The sequence below is a fragment of the Jatropha curcas genome, chromosome 5 (genome assembly GCF_041381405.1).
Source record: "Jatropha curcas cultivar XTBG-Jc1 chromosome 5, XTBG_Jcur_1.0, whole genome shotgun sequence".
Taxonomy (NCBI): Eukaryota; Viridiplantae; Streptophyta; class Magnoliopsida; order Malpighiales; family Euphorbiaceae; genus Jatropha; species Jatropha curcas.
Genome location: NC_143155.1, coordinates 25,112,072 through 25,129,695, shown reverse-complemented (window position 1 = coordinate 25,129,695; position 17,624 = coordinate 25,112,072). Strand labels below are relative to the sequence as shown.

At 33.6% G+C, this 17,624-nt stretch overlaps 5 protein-coding genes across 5 annotated transcripts; all 5 read left to right on the top strand.

Annotated features, from left to right (window-relative positions):
* The first annotated feature begins 170 nt into the window (after positions 1-170).
* On the top strand, positions 171-1,453 carry LOC105650221 (chlorophyllase-1). The gene is made up of 2 exons (XM_089721956.1): positions 171-473; positions 591-1,453. The coding sequence occupies exons 1-2, from the start codon at positions 171-173 to the stop codon at positions 1,308-1,310; spliced, it is 1,023 nt and encodes a 340-aa protein (XP_089578082.1). The 3' UTR covers positions 1,311-1,453.
* An 894-nt stretch (positions 1,454-2,347) lies between these two features.
* LOC105649942 (chlorophyllase-1, chloroplastic) lies at positions 2,348-4,253 on the top strand. The gene is made up of 2 exons (XM_012236786.4): positions 2,348-2,821; positions 3,171-4,253. The coding sequence occupies exons 1-2, from the start codon at positions 2,531-2,533 to the stop codon at positions 4,101-4,103; spliced, it is 1,224 nt and encodes a 407-aa protein (XP_012092176.2). The 5' UTR covers positions 2,348-2,530; the 3' UTR covers positions 4,104-4,253.
* Positions 4,254-5,475: 1,222 nt separating this feature from the next.
* LOC119370781 (uncharacterized) lies at positions 5,476-9,870 on the top strand. Its single transcript, XM_089721651.1, has 8 exons — positions 5,476-6,214; positions 6,310-6,459; positions 6,552-6,701; positions 6,974-7,066; positions 7,182-7,283; positions 7,371-7,568; positions 8,560-9,059; positions 9,167-9,870. The coding sequence occupies exons 1-8, from the start codon at positions 5,680-5,682 to the stop codon at positions 9,773-9,775; spliced, it is 2,337 nt and encodes a 778-aa protein (XP_089577777.1). The 5' UTR covers positions 5,476-5,679; the 3' UTR covers positions 9,776-9,870.
* Positions 9,871-11,416: 1,546 nt separating this feature from the next.
* On the top strand, positions 11,417-13,023 carry LOC149496449 (protein TIFY 4B-like). The gene is made up of 3 exons (XM_089721083.1): positions 11,417-11,751; positions 11,832-11,974; positions 12,120-13,023. The coding sequence occupies exons 1-3, from the start codon at positions 11,634-11,636 to the stop codon at positions 12,315-12,317; spliced, it is 459 nt and encodes a 152-aa protein (XP_089577209.1). The 5' UTR covers positions 11,417-11,633; the 3' UTR covers positions 12,318-13,023.
* Positions 13,024-15,005: 1,982 nt separating this feature from the next.
* Positions 15,006-16,346, top strand: LOC105649943 (chlorophyllase-1). The gene is made up of 2 exons (XM_037639595.2): positions 15,006-15,401; positions 15,479-16,346. The coding sequence occupies exons 1-2, from the start codon at positions 15,072-15,074 to the stop codon at positions 16,205-16,207; spliced, it is 1,059 nt and encodes a 352-aa protein (XP_037495523.2). The 5' UTR covers positions 15,006-15,071; the 3' UTR covers positions 16,208-16,346.
* Positions 16,347-17,624: the final 1,278 nt, after the last annotated feature.

Genomic DNA, 17,624 nt, shown 5'->3' with positions numbered 1-17,624 from the left:
ATCTATGAACTCTCCCACCCAATTTTTCCAGATACGTACAAAAGCATGCCATATATGGAAAATTCAGTATTCAATTTTGTAAGCTCTTACAACACTATATATAGGGCACAGCATAAATTAGTTTAAATTTCTCATCCATAACTTTCTTCTTTAATTACAGAACTATATTAATGGCAAAACTGCTGCTAATAACCCTCTTAGTAACACTTCTAGCATCTTCATCATTGGAAGCTAGGTCTAGTAGTTTAGGTGTTTTTGGAACAGGAAAATTATCCACCACATATTATCAAGTGGAGGAATCAGATCAGTCTGCAGCTTCACCTCCTAAACCTTTATTAATTGTTACACCAATTAATGTTGAAGACACATATCCTGTCTTTGTGTTTCTCCATGGCACCTGCCTCTCCAACTATTTCTACACTGATATTCTTGAACATATATCTTCTCATGGATATATAGTTGTAGCTCCTCAGGTATATAACATACATATATTTGGCTTCTAGTGCATAATGTCTCTAATTGAAAGGGATGATCCCCCTCCTTGTTTTGTTGGAATTTTATATGATAACGATATATTGTTTAATTCTCAGTTGTATTCATGCCTGATAAACCGAGTGATACCTATGCTACCCATCAGTGGACCAAGAGAGCTCGAATTCGCAGCAGAAGTTATGAACTGGTTGCCCTCAGCCTCAGGCCTCCAATCTGTACTTCCTGAAAATATTAAAGCAGACCTAAACAAGCTTTCTGTTGGAGGCCATAGTAGAGGAGGAAAGACAGCATTTGCTCTTGCACTTGGATATGCAAACATTCCTTTAAAACTAAAAATTTTAGCCCTAGCAGCTTTAGACCCTGTAGAAGGAATGAGCAAAAACAACCCTACTCTACCCAAAACCTTTACATATCTGCCACAATCTCTAGACTTATCGATACCTGTAACTGTGATTGGTACAGGGTTGGGTAACCAGCCAATATGCTGGCTTGTTTGCCCTGCTTGTGCGCCAAATGAGGTTAACCATGAAGAGTTTTTCAACGAGTGTAGAGCCCCTACTACCCATTTTGTTGCAGCAGAGTATGGTCATATGGATATGTTGAATGAGAATATAAAGGATTTAGTAGGCAGATTGACTAATTCTCTGTGCAAGAGTAGTCAGAGTCCTAAGGAGCCTATGAGGAAAACTGTAGGTGGTATCGTTGTGGCGTTTTTGAAGGCTTATTTTGAAGGTCAAAGTGGAGACTATTTGACTATTGTGCAGGAACCTTCTGTTGCTCCTGTCAAGCTTGATCCTGTTCAATTCACTGAAGCATAAAACCATGCCCAAGTTTAGCTGCCAGAATGACTTGAATTTGTGATTCTTCTGCTTTCTTTTTCTATGGTTAATTTGGTTTTGGCGACTGCTTAACTCTTGCAGACGACTCATATACGTGACATTGAATTATTGTTCTCTTACTAATTTTCTTCAAGGGGTTGAATTTGTAATCCTGCATTTCAATAAGCCAAAATTCATATGATTCTTGTTTTTTAAATTACGGTTCTATAAATGTATAAAAAATAATATTGAAGTGATGAATGAGTTCTGGTTAGATATAATTTGAATGTTACAAGATTAAGAAAAAATTAATACTGTAAAATATCGGTAGGTTTTTATACGAGAAAGACTTACCTACATTCGATGTGTAGCTCATCCATATATCAAGTCAGTCCAACAAACTTATTTGGTGCAACTGAGAGGATTATCTTCTTTTTTTTTTTTTAAATATTAGAGAGTGTTATAGTCTTTTTACTGGAAAATATAGAACAAAAATTAGCACAAATTGTGATAATTTTCTAAATGACAATTCACTATTGACTCATTACATGGGTGGCTCAAGCTACAAAGAAAAAAAATTTGCTGATCAAAAAAGAAAAATATATGATAAGTTCGTGCCAGCTTCAGGCCCTAACATCTAATCATGATGTTATGATAGTGAATTCCAATGCTCTGATGCAAAATAACCATTTGTCAATGTAAAAAATTGTATAGATTCACACTAGGCTTGAAAAATCAAATTTTATCTTGAGAATTGAACCGTTAGAGTTTTTAAGGATGTAAAAAAAGTAGAAGATGATATGCTAGGGACCAGGGAGAAATAAATAAGTAGGCTCCAGCTGGATTTGGAGTTTTGCAGGCTGATTGGCTTTACTTATACCTGCCACAAATTTGTCGTCGACCTATTAAATATTTATAGACAAATTTCAGTGCCATTTTCTGCAGTTCACACGGCAGGATTTTATTAGTTTTGTCCGTTGGGACTATTTACTTGACGATATTTTATAGTTCCAAGTTCAATTCCGATTCCATCGTGAAATGCATGTCGATCCGGTGAAAGAAAATGTGAAAACTTTGAAGTGTGAACAATATGCATAGTTCGTTGATTCTTCTGTACTAAATTCCAAAAGTAGGGAGGAAAAACGAATGCCGAGAAAAATGAAACAGCACTATAAAAACAGGTAGAGCACTCTCTTTCTCTCCCATACACAGAGAAAGAGATGGCAAAACTGCTGGTGACTTTGTTAGTTATGCTGTTTGCATCTCACACTTTGGCAACAGAAACACTTAGTGTCTTCGAAACAGGAAACTTGTCAACAGTATGTTGTCATGTGAATCAATCACAGCTTGGCGACGATTCGCCTCCTAAACCCTTATTAATTGTTAGACCAGTTGAGGATGGCACTTATCCCGTCATTCTGTTTCTACATGGCACCTGCCTCCAAAACTCTTACTACACTCAACTTTTTGAACATATAGCTTCCCATGGATATATACTCGTCGCTCCTCAGGTATTTCTTTTCCATTTCCAGAGCTATATGTACATGAACTTGTTTGGCATAATGAATTTCATGTAATTAACTTTTAAACCCATTTCTGGCATATTTGGTATGTGCCAGTATTGCTTGCTATCCTGAACCCGCACTGGGTCCATGTGCCAGTAAACGTTTCTAGGTTCCTAGTGAACCTAACCAAAACATTTTCTATATTCATTTGTTCTTGCTAGATTGTTCATGTTTGACGCTTCTGTAATATAGATTTGCATGTACCCTATATATATATATATATATACACACACACATTTACTTGACGTTATTCTGCCTAAAAATTTCCTTGGTGTCATGAAATCGTAATTCTCAGCTATATGGTTGCACGGAGAAGTTACATATTATCTTTCCTTGGGAATTGGACATACCTAAACTACCAGTATGTGGAGATACAGAACTCGAGTGGGCAGCACAAGTCGCAAAATGGTTGTACTCAGGGCTCCAGTCTGTACTTCCTGGAAGTGTCAAAGGAGACTTACAGAATAAACTTGCTCTTGCAGGCCACAGTAGAGGTGGAAAGATAGCATTTGCACTTGCACTTGGAAAGGCCAAGACCTCATTGCAGGAAGTGAATATTTCAGCACTATTAGGAGTAGATCCTGTTGCAGGGCTTGGCAAAGAATGTAGTGAGCCTATAATTCTCAGAGACGGTACGTTTGACTTATCGGTTCCTGTTACCATAATCGGAACTGGATTAGGTGATCAACCAAAACATCCCCATTTCCCTTTTTGGCCTGCCTGTGCTCCTGACAACCTGAACCATAAGGAGTTTTTCTCCAAATCCAAACCTCCCAAAGGCCATTTTGTTATTACTGAGTATGGTCACTTGGACATGTTAAATGATGATCTAACTTCGGATTTTGTCGTACAATTTTTCAATGATTTGTGCACTGCCAACGGAAGCGGTTCCAATGCTCCAATGAGGAGAGGTGTAGGTGGCATCACTGTGGCGTTCTTGGAGTATAATTTTCAAGGTAAGACAAAAGACTACTTGACTATCGTGCGTGATCGTTCTGCTGTTTCGCCAGTGAAGCTTGATGATGTAGAGTTTGATCCTGCATACTTAACTGAGAAAACACCGGATAGTCTGAAAGCCTGTCCGCAAGAATTGCTTTGCTGGCTTTGGCCCTGGGGACATGCTCAACTCACTAGTATGATGTCAACCTGTTCATCGGCTGAGCCTATATTTGGAAATCCCCCAAGTTTACAAAGTTCCGGTTTGTGCCATCCACAATTTTCTTCATAGACTGAGGCCCTCTCATCATTGATCATGGCCCTTTTTAGCTAAGTATGTAATATAATATAATAAATGTATATTCACATCGATGCTTGTAATAATGGAATGTGTGGTGTAACAAATATATTTAGTATAAATAAAGAGAGGGTTAATCAACAAGCCTTATATCTCCTTATAACTGTTGCATCACACCAGCAATAGAGCCGGAAATTAAAATTAGAGGGCTAAAAAAAATTTAAAGGGGTGAAATTGAAAAATTAGAGGATAAAATAAAAAAAATTCAATATTTTATGAGTAATTCTTTAAAAAAAATTATTAGGGCCACATCAATGTACTAAAGATAGTTGCCTATAGCGGTGAATGGGGTTTGCACATATATATCAAAATACAGGAAAAATGATTTTTTTTAATCGTTATTGTGCTATTTTTTTTTTTTCAATTGATGATTCAGAAATACCATTCTCTGAACTAAAAAATTGTTTTTGATTTGTTTGGTTCATATTCAAGGAGGTGTTTCTAATCATTGAATTAATGTTTTATCCAAAATTTTTTGAACTAAAAAGTTTTATCCAAAATTTTTTACCCTCTCACGTTTTATCCGACCAGCATGTTACTGATTAATGTTTTATGATTTCTCAATCACAGACCTCTTTATACTGAATTAGGTTATCAAATTGTGCTGTGTTAATAGATATTTGAAACTTACACCACAATTTTTTTTAACTCTATCCCATATACATATGTATCATCTTCGACGACCATACTTCACACTGTAAATGTGTCTTTGAAACACAATTATTAAAATGAGACAAATAATGGATGTAAAAAAAGAGAATAACATTTGTCGATATCTTAAAAAGAAATAAATAGACAGGTCCCTTGACGTAAACTGAAGTTTGGCAGAATGTTTAAACTCTGCATATGGTTTTTTTTTTTTTTTTCTCTGACAGTTGTTAAGCTAAGCCATTTATATGTCAGTTCAAGAATTTATCATTTTTATTTATATTAAAAGGAATTTATAGGACAACTTAAGAATTCTGAGACAAAGTGAAGCAGCAATAGAAATTGACGGACTGACTGGAAATAATGCATATGGCACATCGAATATTACTTTGTCTTTGTAACTTTTTCTTTTTCATTCACATTATCTGGAATATATACCACTTTAATTTCAGCATTGTAAGGTTTATTTGAAAGTAACAAAGAGGCGTGACGATTTGCATGCATATATGTATAGCTAGGGTGGCCATTATTTTTGAGTCTCTGTGTAGATTAAGCTTACGCTTTCCCTTTAGTTTTATGAAACAGTAAAAAGTCGTATGTCTATGACTTTTACTTTTAAAAGCAAAACTCGTGAATTGCACTTGTCTCCTTCTTCTTTCCTATCAATTTTGCAAAAGCAAAAGCTAAAATTCTAGTGCAGAAAATTGCCCTCTATAGAGCAAAGATCACGAGTTGGAACTCACAATACTTGAAATCCAAGTCTTTTAAGGTCCCAGAAGCACCTTAACTACTTATAATTGCATACCCATCCCCCATTTTAATCAACCTACTCATTGCAGCATAAGAGGAAGAAGCAGAAAAAATGGGTTCTCCTTTGGGAACAACTAACATCGATCCTGAGATGCATAATCTAAGGACTAACTTGTTCAAATCAGCAATGAGAGGTGAATGGAACAAAGTGGTTGCATCCTACAGAGTTAATCCAAAATCTTACAGTGCACAAATTACCCGATCAGGCGACACGTCGTTACATCTTGCAGTCCGCGACGGTCAAGAAGATATCGTGGAAGAGTTGGTAAAGCTTATGAGCAGTCATCCTGATGAAGCAAAGGTAGCTTTGGAAATCGCTAACGAGCAAAAGAATACAGCTCTACATCTGGCCGCCGCAGTAGGGACTGCTCGGATGTGTAGCTCCATTGCTAATTTAGAACCGTCGTTGATTGGTCAACGAAATGAGGAAGGCGAGACTCCATTATTCTGGGCTGCTCTTCATGGGAAAAAGGAAACATTTTTTTGCCTTCATAGTATCTGTGGTCTTGATCAAGGTCGTTCGTATTACAGGAGAACCTGTGACGGTGATACCATTCTTCACGTTGCCATTGCAGGGGAATTTTTTGGTAACTTTTCTATTTTTCAAAAATTTTATACAAATGTACTGATCCTCAATTATATATTATGCTCAGATATTTGGATTGTTGCGTCTAATTGACAGATTTAGCGTTTCAAATAATCCATTTGTGCGAAGAACTTGCTAACGCTCACAACGAAGAAGGAATAACACCTCTTCATCTCCTAGCAAGTAATCCTAATGCCTTTAGAAGCGGTACCCATCTTGGAGCCTACCAGAAGATGATATATCACTGTATGTATATATATATGTTAAATAATGAGTTTTTAATTTCTTGCAAATTAGTTCATTTCATTTCTTTTCATTTCTCGTATATTTTAAATTAGGTATATTTGTTGAGGAGCTTAAGGCGGAGGAGATAAGTAATCAATCATTTTCAGTGACGGCGTCCAATAACAATAGCAAGCCCACTTATCCAGAAAACTACGAGACGTGCATGGATATCTTCCTTTTGATTAAGAAGGGATTTGAATTTGGCAAGTATAAATAAAATGATTTCCCTTTTACTAACATTTATGGAACTATTATTATAGACTTATTTCTATGGTCGGGCCTCTCATTAATGACTCAAGTTATAAACTTGTCACTTAAAGATAAAATTCGACTCCAGATGATGCAGTTCACTTTTACTGATCTAACTGTCTGCTTATAATTATGCAATAATAAGAACCAACATTAGGTTATTATTCTGCTAATAAAGTCTTTAATGCTGTATGACTGATGATGGTAGCCATTTTTGTCATCCCAGCAAAGAAGTTGACATTAGAAGGAAGGAAGCTTTTCTCAAAAACGAAGAAATCACCAACAGAAAGCCCGGGAGGGGATGCAGAGAACCAACAAGGTGAGATTAAAATAATCCTATTGTTTTTCCTAAATAATCTTGTTTAACATATGATTGCTATTATTATAACTCTAAAAGAGTGATATTCGGATATCTTGTTTATAAAATGGAGTAGCAACCAGAAGCCGAAGCCATGAATTAGTTCCTTCAAATTACGACACGTGCTTTGACATCCTCAAATTTGTGTCCAAGGCAATGTTAGTCGTACTTGGATTAGGTCTGTTTTTCTTCCCTTCATTTGCATATTAAAGTCTTAACAATATAAATATTAATATGTATGGTTAACTAATTAATTGATTATCAGGTTCATCGGATATAAGAAAATTGGAGGATAAAAAAAAGAAGCATATATGGTCTGTCCAAATCATGGAAAAACTTCTCCAACGCGCTAAAATGTATGAATATACATTCTCCGGTGAAAGTCCCCATTCAGGAAATAGTACTGATGACAAGAACCCTGACCAAATCAGCCCAACCAAAAATTATCCTCAGGAAGATGAAGGTATTAATTTCTTTAATTAATTATTATTGTTATTATTAGGAATAAGGGTCAATTTGGTCTCTGAACTTGTTTAGTGGAATAAAAAGATCAAATTTCACATTTTGGGCCAATTTAACTCTTGAACTTATATAAAATATTTAAAAAGATTCAATTTTACTTTTCAAGCCAATTTAACCATTGAACTTGTTTTGATTTTTATAAATTAATAATTAATTTAATTTAACATGATTAACTTTTTATCCATTTTGTCCTACACTAAAAACATTCAGATCAAATTTTTTCAATACGTATGAATATAAATTTAAAATTCATAAAAAAAAATCATGTTTATAATATAATAAATTTATAAATATGCATTATAACTTTAATTTATTCAACATAAAAAATACATAGATTTCATAAGCGATAACCCAGTAATAGAGGTTAATTTTAAAATATTCAAATCAATACATATTTATAAACTCAAATCCATCAATCAAGGTAAAGAGAAAAACAATATACTTCATATATCATTTTCTTACATTTTATAATTAATTAATTTTGTAACAAATCTATCAACTCAATCCCAATTATAGTTTTAATAAATGTATTTTCACATTGTAAGTACAATGAATAATTAGAGGTTAAATTGACTGAAAATGTCAAATATGATTTGTTTTTAATCATAATGATTTTCACACTATAAATGCAATGATAAATTAGAGTTAAATTGATTCAAAATGTCAAATATGATTTTTTTTTTAATCATTTTACATAAGTATGGGTTAAATTGATCTAAAAAGTGAAATCGGATCTTTTTAATCATTTTATACAAGTTTAGGGACTAAATTGGCTCAAAATGTGAAATATGATCTTTTTGACCTGTTAAACAAGTCCGGGGATTAAATTGACATTTATTTCTTATTATTATTATGTCTAAAATTAGCGTTTAGTGTAACTTAGAATCATCTAATAAACCAATTTAGTTAAAACTGCAATGTGTCATTGACAGTAAATACCAAGCAAAAAGACCTAACGGGAAAGAAAGAGACACCTATATTGTTTCCAGTAAAGGAAGGTGTTGATAAGTTGTTGTGCAAACTCGTAGAATATTTTCCTGTGGGAGATAAAAACTTGGACATGAAAAATGTAATACTTATGGCAGCAGAGAAGAAGGAGACTTCTGAAGTGGCGGTGAAAGAGACAGCCATATTAATAGCAGCAAAAAATGGCATCGAAGAAATGGTAGACAAAATTTTGGAAAAGTTTCCTGTAGCAATTCATGACGTGAACTCAGAAAACAAGAATGTAGTGTTATTAGCAGTGGAAAATAGGCAACCTCATGTCTATAAACTTTTGCTGAAGAGGAAAGTAATGAGAGACAGTATCTTTCGTAAGTTAGATTATAAAGGAAATAGCGCTCTTCACCTTGCTGCCATGCTTGGAGACTCTACGCCATGGCGTATTCCAGGCGCTGCTTTACAAATGCAATGGGAGGTCAAGTGGTATGAGGTATGTCTAATAATCCTAATCATAGATAGAGATCACATAATAACATGTCGTTGCACAAGCATTCTTCTAATTAAGATAGCTTATGATCGATGTTGAAAAAACTGCAGTTTGTTAAGCAGTCCATGCCACCCCATTTCTTCACCCGCCACAACAAGGACAACAAAACCGCAAAAGCCATATTCAGTGAAACACACAAGGACCTCGTGAAAAGCGGGGGCGAATGGTTAATAAACACCTCCCAATCATGCTCTGTTGTGGCTGCACTAATAGCAACGGTTGCCTTCGCCACAGCAGCCACCGTCCCAGGCGGAGTCGATGAAAAAAAAGGCACGCCAACGCTGGAAAGACACCCTGCATTCAACGCCTTCGCTATTTCATCTGTGGTGGCTCTTTGTTTCTCTGTAACATCAGTCGTCATGTTTCTTGCAATACTGACTTCACGATACAAAGAGAAGGATTTTGGAAGAAGCTTACCGAAAAAGCTTTTGTTAGGTTTAACGTCGTTGTTTGTGTCCATCGCGGCCATGTTGGTGTCGTTTTGTGCAGGACATTTCTTTGTTCTTAGAGATGAATTGAAATATGCAGCGTTTCCAATTTATGCAGTAACGTGCTTGCCGGTTACCCTTTTCGCCATAGCACAGTTTCCTTTATACGTTGATCTCATGTGGGCTAGCTTTAAGAAAGTGCCACAGCGTAGCTACTCGGTGGTTCGTTAATTTTTATTTTTATCTTTGTAGAGATGAGCTTGTGATTGTCTGAATTTTTTGTCATGCGTTATTGGAATCAAATTTCTTTCTTCGTATTGCATTAATTTTTTTGAATAATTCTTTTGATAAATAAATGCAAACTGCCCTTATGCAATTAAATTAGATATGAAATTTGAATTAATTGTTCGGACATTAATAACAGCATAGAAGAAAGATTCACATAAAATTACGATATGTGGTTATTTAGCGCAGACCGGACATATGGAAAAAACTCTCGAGTTTGATCCTACTAAACGCACGTGGAAAGAGCTCTCGGATTTAATCTCTACTAAATGCACCTACAGGGAGGGGCGAAGAGTTTCAACTGTGATTAAACTCCAAGCCGGATTAAACAGTTTTTGTTAATATAGTCCGAATACGGATGATTTATATATAAAAAAAAGATTCATATGAAATTGAAAAAAAAAAAAAAAAAAAGAAAATCAGAGGATATCTATCCATATCCTAGCAAGAATAAATAAGTAATTAAATCCTTCTTTTCAAAAACAAAAATAATTTAAGTTGTTTGTTGGGTAGCATGATTATGAAATAATTTTGCAAAACACTTGTCTAGACCAAATCTTGACTTCATCTATGAACTAAACGAATGAAACCTAGGAGTTTTTTAAAAAATGTTCTGACTTTGTTCTTTTTTTTTTTTTCTAAATATATCGTCATAATAAGAAGGATTATGCTTTAAAGTTTTAGAAGCATTGCAAACTTTTTTATGGCTATGGAAAATAACTAATCTTTAAAACATATTTTTAATGGAAAAATATTTTTTCTGGAAAATTTTTATAAACAACTCTTTTGTTTTGTTTGACTGCAACATAAAAAATTAGTTAAATAATTATTATTTTCAATATTTTAAGACTATGAAAATATTTAAAATTCTATAAAATTCAATATTATGAAAATGTATAATTAAATATGAGAATACATATATATATAATAATAAATTATATTATTTACTGTAACTCGTGATGATTGTAGTGATGAATGATGGTGATTAGGAATGATAGTAAATATATATCTACATAGAAATAATAGGTTTGTTAATGTCTAATAACATAAATATTTTTATTTTTTAAAAGAAAAGGAAAAATCATCAATGACTTAATTTTCTTTCTAACTAAAGGAAAATAAAACCTATGCAAATACTTGACACCTTAAATAGAATAGCCAATTTCTTCGACAGCTGAGAAAAGGCTTCTGTGTAAGTTAAGGCTTAAATCTAAGCTTTCACTTTAGTTTTATTACACAGTAAAAAGTCATATCATATACCCTGTGCCTCTTACTTTTAAAAGTAAAATACTCAAAAAACGTAAGCTCATCATAAATCAATTTTGAAAAAGCAAAAGTAAAAATTCTAGTGCAGAATTAAGAAATTAAATAATACTAATATCTTATAAAAAAATCATTTAATCAAAAAACAAGATTTTTTTTTTTTTTTTTTGGAACTAGGTGAATTGTAAGTAGTTTGGAAAGGTTAAATCTTTGTCTAAACATTTTTTTTGTTGGTAATAAAGGTCAAAGCAATTACGTGGCGTCCTGGGGTTGCAGCCCCAACAAAGTAATAAATAAATAAATGAACAAGCCTTTAGAAAAATACAAAGGCGAGAGCCGCAGTGTCCCAAAATGCCCCTCAAGTCTCAACTCAACCTCTACGCACTCACTCTCTCGCCCACTCCCATTAACAAAACGCTCAAAAAGTACACTCTTATTTACCGCAAAATCGCCAAAAATTGGTGGAAACTGTGAAAAATCTCAGTAATCATCCTTGCTTCTCGAGCTTGGCATCCCCGATTACTGGCCGGAATACAACACCATGCAACCGGCGGAGACCATTTCCCGGCCTCCTCTCGACAAACCGCTCCAACAACTCACTGAAGACGACATTTCTCAGCTCACTCGCGAAGATTGCCGACGATACCTCAAAGAGAAAGGTCTCTCTATGTATATATGCGTGTATTTATTGGTATTTGAATATGTGAAAATACAGTGAGTGAATGGTGTGTTGCTGCAGGTATGAGACGGCCGTCGTGGAACAAATCGCAAGCAATTCAGCAAGTGATCTCTCTCAAAACGCTTCTTGAAACGACGCCGGATTGGAATGGCAACGAACCTCGAAGAAGACTCTACATTCCCCGCCCGGATAATCCTAATCGCGTGCGTTTTCCAACCATTAACCACCCTCTTACTATTAATTTATTTTTAGCTATTATATATTATTACAAACATATTTATATATATATTTTTTGATTTCTATAATGCAACAATGTTTTTATTTACTAATTGATGTTGTATTTTACAGGCCCCTGCAACTTCCCCTGTTTCCTTGAAGGAAACGAGCGCCGACACTCGGATCACCCCGTCGCCTGAGGAACTGGTTCCGTACAGGCGACTTGATCCTCCAAAGCATGATGTTCCCGGTGATCCTTCGGTCCATCACTTAGCCAAGGAGAACGACTCGGTTTCCCCTAGGTTGTGCCTTGATTTCTTTCTTAGTTAATGTTATTGGATTGGCGGCCTTATTATCATCAATATTTATTTAATATTGTGCATTTAAAGGAGGTGCTTGCAGATGTATCAGCCATTTTTTTTTTTTTTAAGGAAAAATTGTGTGTGTGGGGAAGCAGAGAGCATGGAGTAGCCCAGCTTTTGTAAGATTATTTAGGCCATTTAGTTTTCCTCCCTTATTTTGGCCCTTAGTCATCTCTTTATGGATAGACTTAGTTGACTTGAGTCAAGTTTGTAATGAGGACGATTGCGTCAGCGTTTTAATAATACCCTTGTGTCTGGAATTTGAACGGCATGTTCTTGCTGGGGTGTTCAAACTTCAAAGGAAAGAGGTTTGGGTTTGGGTAGCAGCTACTGTTGTCTTGGTCAACAAAGACGGTCTTTGACTTGTCTAGGATTGCAGTTGATATACCCTTGGCGATATTTGAGAAAGGTCTTTATCTTTATTATCTCCTCCTTTTTCTTTTTCTGACTATAATTAATTATACTTACAAATGTACATGGTTGTACAAAAACTCCTGCATTGCATTATTCTACTTTCTGAATGGAGCATGTAATGTCTAGATCTAGAAAAATCCTACACTTTCATTTTATTCTATTCTATAGCACTAGAAAACACGTGTACGTAGAGCAAGAGAACACGCAAAAAGGTAAATTTTTCTTTTTATTTAGAATAAAATGGGGATTTTTGGTTTGTCGTTTTTGTGAAATGGGCATCTTCTTTCTTACGAATAAAAAAAGATTATTGCTTTATTAGAACTTAGCATCAATCCTCTGAGTGACTCTCTTTTTTAACAAGTTCTTTATCCAAAAAATAAAATTCTCTCATTGCAGTCAAAGTTTTGGTTTCTGCTAAACCCAGAATTAGCCATGGACAAATAAGCCGTTGGGTTTACTTGGAAAAGGCTGAAAACCTGAGTCTGGGCTCGGTTGGCCTTCAAATAAAGTTCAGAGCTTAGTACATATTTGGATAATGGGAGTCCCAAATTTCTAGCCCACTACTCTTTGTTATTGTCAATGACTTTTTTTTTTTTTTTTTCTCAGCACATGATTAATTTTATTGAATTAAATTATTATAAATTTCATGTAGAAATTCTTAATGTAAATTATTTACTATGAGTTAGAATTAATATTATTTTAATATTTCAAGTTATTTTAGAATTATCATATTAACTGTTTATTTATAATTTCATCTTTTATTCAATTTTAATGATTTTCTTATAAAAATGAATTGTATAAATAAAATAATAAATTTTTTTACTAATGTCTGGTTGCACCGGTCAGTCACAACCACCAATCTTTCTTGTTAAATATAGAAAAAAAAAATTATAATTGTCATATTTTACAAATTATAATACATTTTCAAGCAAAGATAATGTTGGAGTGGACGTAAAAATTTGTTTATTTATCTCTAGTACTGACTTATTTCTGGTTGGCCATGATTCATGAACGTGTTCATACTATCTTTGTCACTTGGAGGCTTTGAAACACATTATTTCCTTTCGATTCAATGAATTGTTTCCTCGTGGATATCATTTCATTCCTGAAAATTAACACCGACGACAAGGAAACAGATTTTTTAATTTCTTGTGATTCATAATCGATATGGAATCTTTTGTCCCCTTGTTTGAAAAATCATAAACGGTATGATAATTCAGTGCTAAAAAACGTGGAAATTGATATTTATAAATTACTATTCTTTTTGTGTGACATGCGTTCCACGTTGCACGTTGATTCGAACTCGAGACTCCTCACATAAATGAAAAGATTATCAGATTACACATGATTGACTTAAAAAATAATTGACTTGAGATATTTTTAAATTTCATTATGAATGCTATTAAAAATTTCATTATTTTCCTTTTATTTTCATTTTTATATATAGTATAAATTTGAAAAAGGTAAAATTAATTTGACGGTGTTTTAGCAACGATGTATCTTGATGATATTATATTGTACTTTTTGCAAAATAATAAGTTACAAAAGCTGCTAAAGTAAAAAGGAAAATGTTTCCTTCCAAAGAAAAAGAAAAAGAAAAAAAGAGATGGGAAAGTGATAAAAAAGACAGTAGTTGCCAGAGATAAAAGACAGTACTTGAAATAAATTTTTATTAAATTTTGAAGATAATTTTAGAAGTAAAATTAGAGATTTGAAATTTTTTAGAAGAAATCAAACTAAAATTTTTATTATTTTACTTGGTATTATTAAAAAGATTTTACTTGAATGCCAATTTCAATTTGAATATATATATATATATATATATAATTCACTAAATTATTAGTAGATTGTTTCTGGGACGTTGATTGAAATGACTCTTTCATCTTTTTTTTATTTGGTGGTCTCACAATTCATATTTCACATCTTCTGTAAAGTTTTTAGGATTAAAAGTTTATAAATGGAAAAGAATTATTTACATTTAATATCGAAATTGAATGAATTCTTTTTTCCACCTAAAGTGAATAGAATGAATCACGCCATCAATGTAAAAAAATGTGGAGCACGAGTACAATTATTGCAATTGACTTTATCCTCAAACCTTAAAATTTTATATAAAAATAATAATAATTATGTTTTTTCTTCATTATATAGAATACTTGCAGTTTTCCTGTAATTTTCTTTAAGCATTTCATCATTGAATTGGCTGTTTGTAAATTACATCCTAAATTAAGTATGCATTAATAACATTTTCCAACTCTATAAGAAGGGGGAGATCTAGGTTATACTTTCTCACAAGTAACACTGTATCATGAACATGGCAAAACTACTCATAACTCTGTTTGCAATACTTCTAACTTCTTCTGTTTCTGATACTAAGCCAGTACTAAAGGAAGCTAATCATAAACCTTTTAATTATCGTGACCAGGAAACAATCAGTGTTTTTGAACCAGGAACGTTGTCCACAGTATTAGATAATGTTCAATCTTCACCTCCTAAACCCTTATTAATTGCTAGACCAACTGTAGCTGGCACCTACCCAATTCTTATATTTCTCCATGGCACATGCCTTGAGAACTATTTCTACTCTGATATCCTCCAGCATATCGCTTCCCATGGATATATTGTGGTCGCTCCTCAGGTATATCTCCATTTTTCCATGTCTATATATATTTTGCTTAATATTACTGAAGTTGGATTATATCAAATTCCTTGCAGTTATATTCTTGCTTAAGGTGGTTAATTCCAATATTACCGATAAGCGGACCGGACGAGCTTAACTTTGCAGCGGAAGTGGCAAACTGGTTGATTTCAGGCTTAGAAAATGTTCTACCTGAAAATATTACAGGAGACATAAACAAGCTTGCTATTGCAGGCCATAGTAGAGGTGGAAAGATGGCATTTGCTCTAGCCCTTGGATATGCTAAAACACCATTAACTGTAACCATATCAGCATTAATAGGTCTAGACCCGGTTGAAGGGACTGAAAATATCGTCGTTGATCCAAAAGTTCTCACTTACATACCTAACTCTTTTAATTTATCGGTTCCAGTGGCTGTGATCGGTTCTGGGTTAGGTAACGAGTCAAATTGCTGGTTGGTTTGTCCTGCTTGTGCTCCAAATGGAATGAACCATGTAGAGTATTACAGTGAGTGCAAAAATCCTGCTAGCCATTTTGTAACTACAGATTACGGTCACATGGATGTGATAGATGATGGGCTAACAGATATATTGGGGATTATGGCAAATGGAATGTGCAAGAACAGTAAAGACAGTAGGGATCCGATGAGGAGAACTGTTGGTGGCATTTTTGTTGCTTTTTTGAAGGCTTATCTGTTTGGAGAGAGTGGAGATTATATGACCATTTTGCAAGATCCTTCTGTTGCTCCTGTTACGCTTGATCCTGTCCAGTTCAAGATGCAACACCAAAACCATGCTCAAGTGTAATAACAAGCCTATTAAATAAGACACATCATTCACTGAATCATAATAAATTTCCAGTAATGATGTGAGAATTGAAGAATTGGCCCTTAATTGCCTCGTGTTAACTCTATTATAATTCTATTATGATGAAACCTTATTATAAGTCTATTATGCATTTTTAATTCTTTCTTTTTTTTTTAATCTATTTTTGTTACTCATTTCTATTCTAACAACTTAAATTCATTATCTAATAGTTAATTTCTCAATCGTAGTTAAAATACAGCCTAAATGATGTTTTATAGTCAAGTTATACATTAAAATATTCTAAATATTGTCAGTATTTATATTTTTTTAGTTAATTGAGTATTTGATATTTAATTATATTAAATTTCATATGCTTAATTATATAAATGGACTCTTTTAGATAAATGGTAGGGATACCAAAACTATGAGCAGATCTGATCTGATCTGATATCTACTACAATACAAACCGAAGTTAGAACTGTCTCTCAATAGTGCTGTTGAATTCGGTAAGGTTTTTGGGCCAACGGCTTGTCTAAGTAGTGGATTGGGCTTATTTTGGGTTAAGCATTGAAAAGTACTAGAATGGGCCTAATAGGTTCTAGGCATGTAGTCTAATTTGAGGAGTCAAATGTCTCCTAACAGGTAATTGGTCCACCCACATTATTATTCTGTTGAACAATATATTCACAAATCAGGACGTTTGAAATCAATTTAATACCAATCTAATTAAAAATCAACTTGGGTATTAACCCTTTAATTATTAGAATTTCCTAATTATTATTCTCTTAACTAATTACTAGTTAGTTATCAGTTTTTGTTAGTTACTGTATATAGCTTCTTCTTCCGTCTTAAATAACGAAGATCTTTAAATTTGGAAAGTTCAAATGAATTGTTTGGAGGAATAGAAAGCAAAGATTATGTGTAATTCCTTGAAAGACCGAGGAAAAGATTACGAAAAAATTATATTGAAGTGATGAATGAGTTTTGGTTAAATATAATTTGAATTTTTTAAGATTACGAAAAAATTAATACTATAAAATATCAGTAGGTTTTTACACGAGAAAGACTTACCTACATTCGATGTATAGTTCATCCACACACCAAGTCAATCCAATAAACTTATTTGGTGCAAATAAGAGTATTATAGTTTCTTTTTTTTTTTTTTTTGAATATTAGAGAGTGTTATAGTCTTTTTACTAGCAAATATAGAACAAAAATTAGCACAAATTGTGATAGGTTTCTAAATGGCAATTCACTATTGATTCATTACATGGGTGGCTCAAGCTATAAAGAAAAAAATTTGCTGATCAAAAAAGAAAAATATATGTTAAGTTCGTGCCAGCTTCAGGCCCTAACATCTAATCATGATGTTATGACAGTGAATTCCAATGTTCTGATGCAATAACCATTTGTCAAT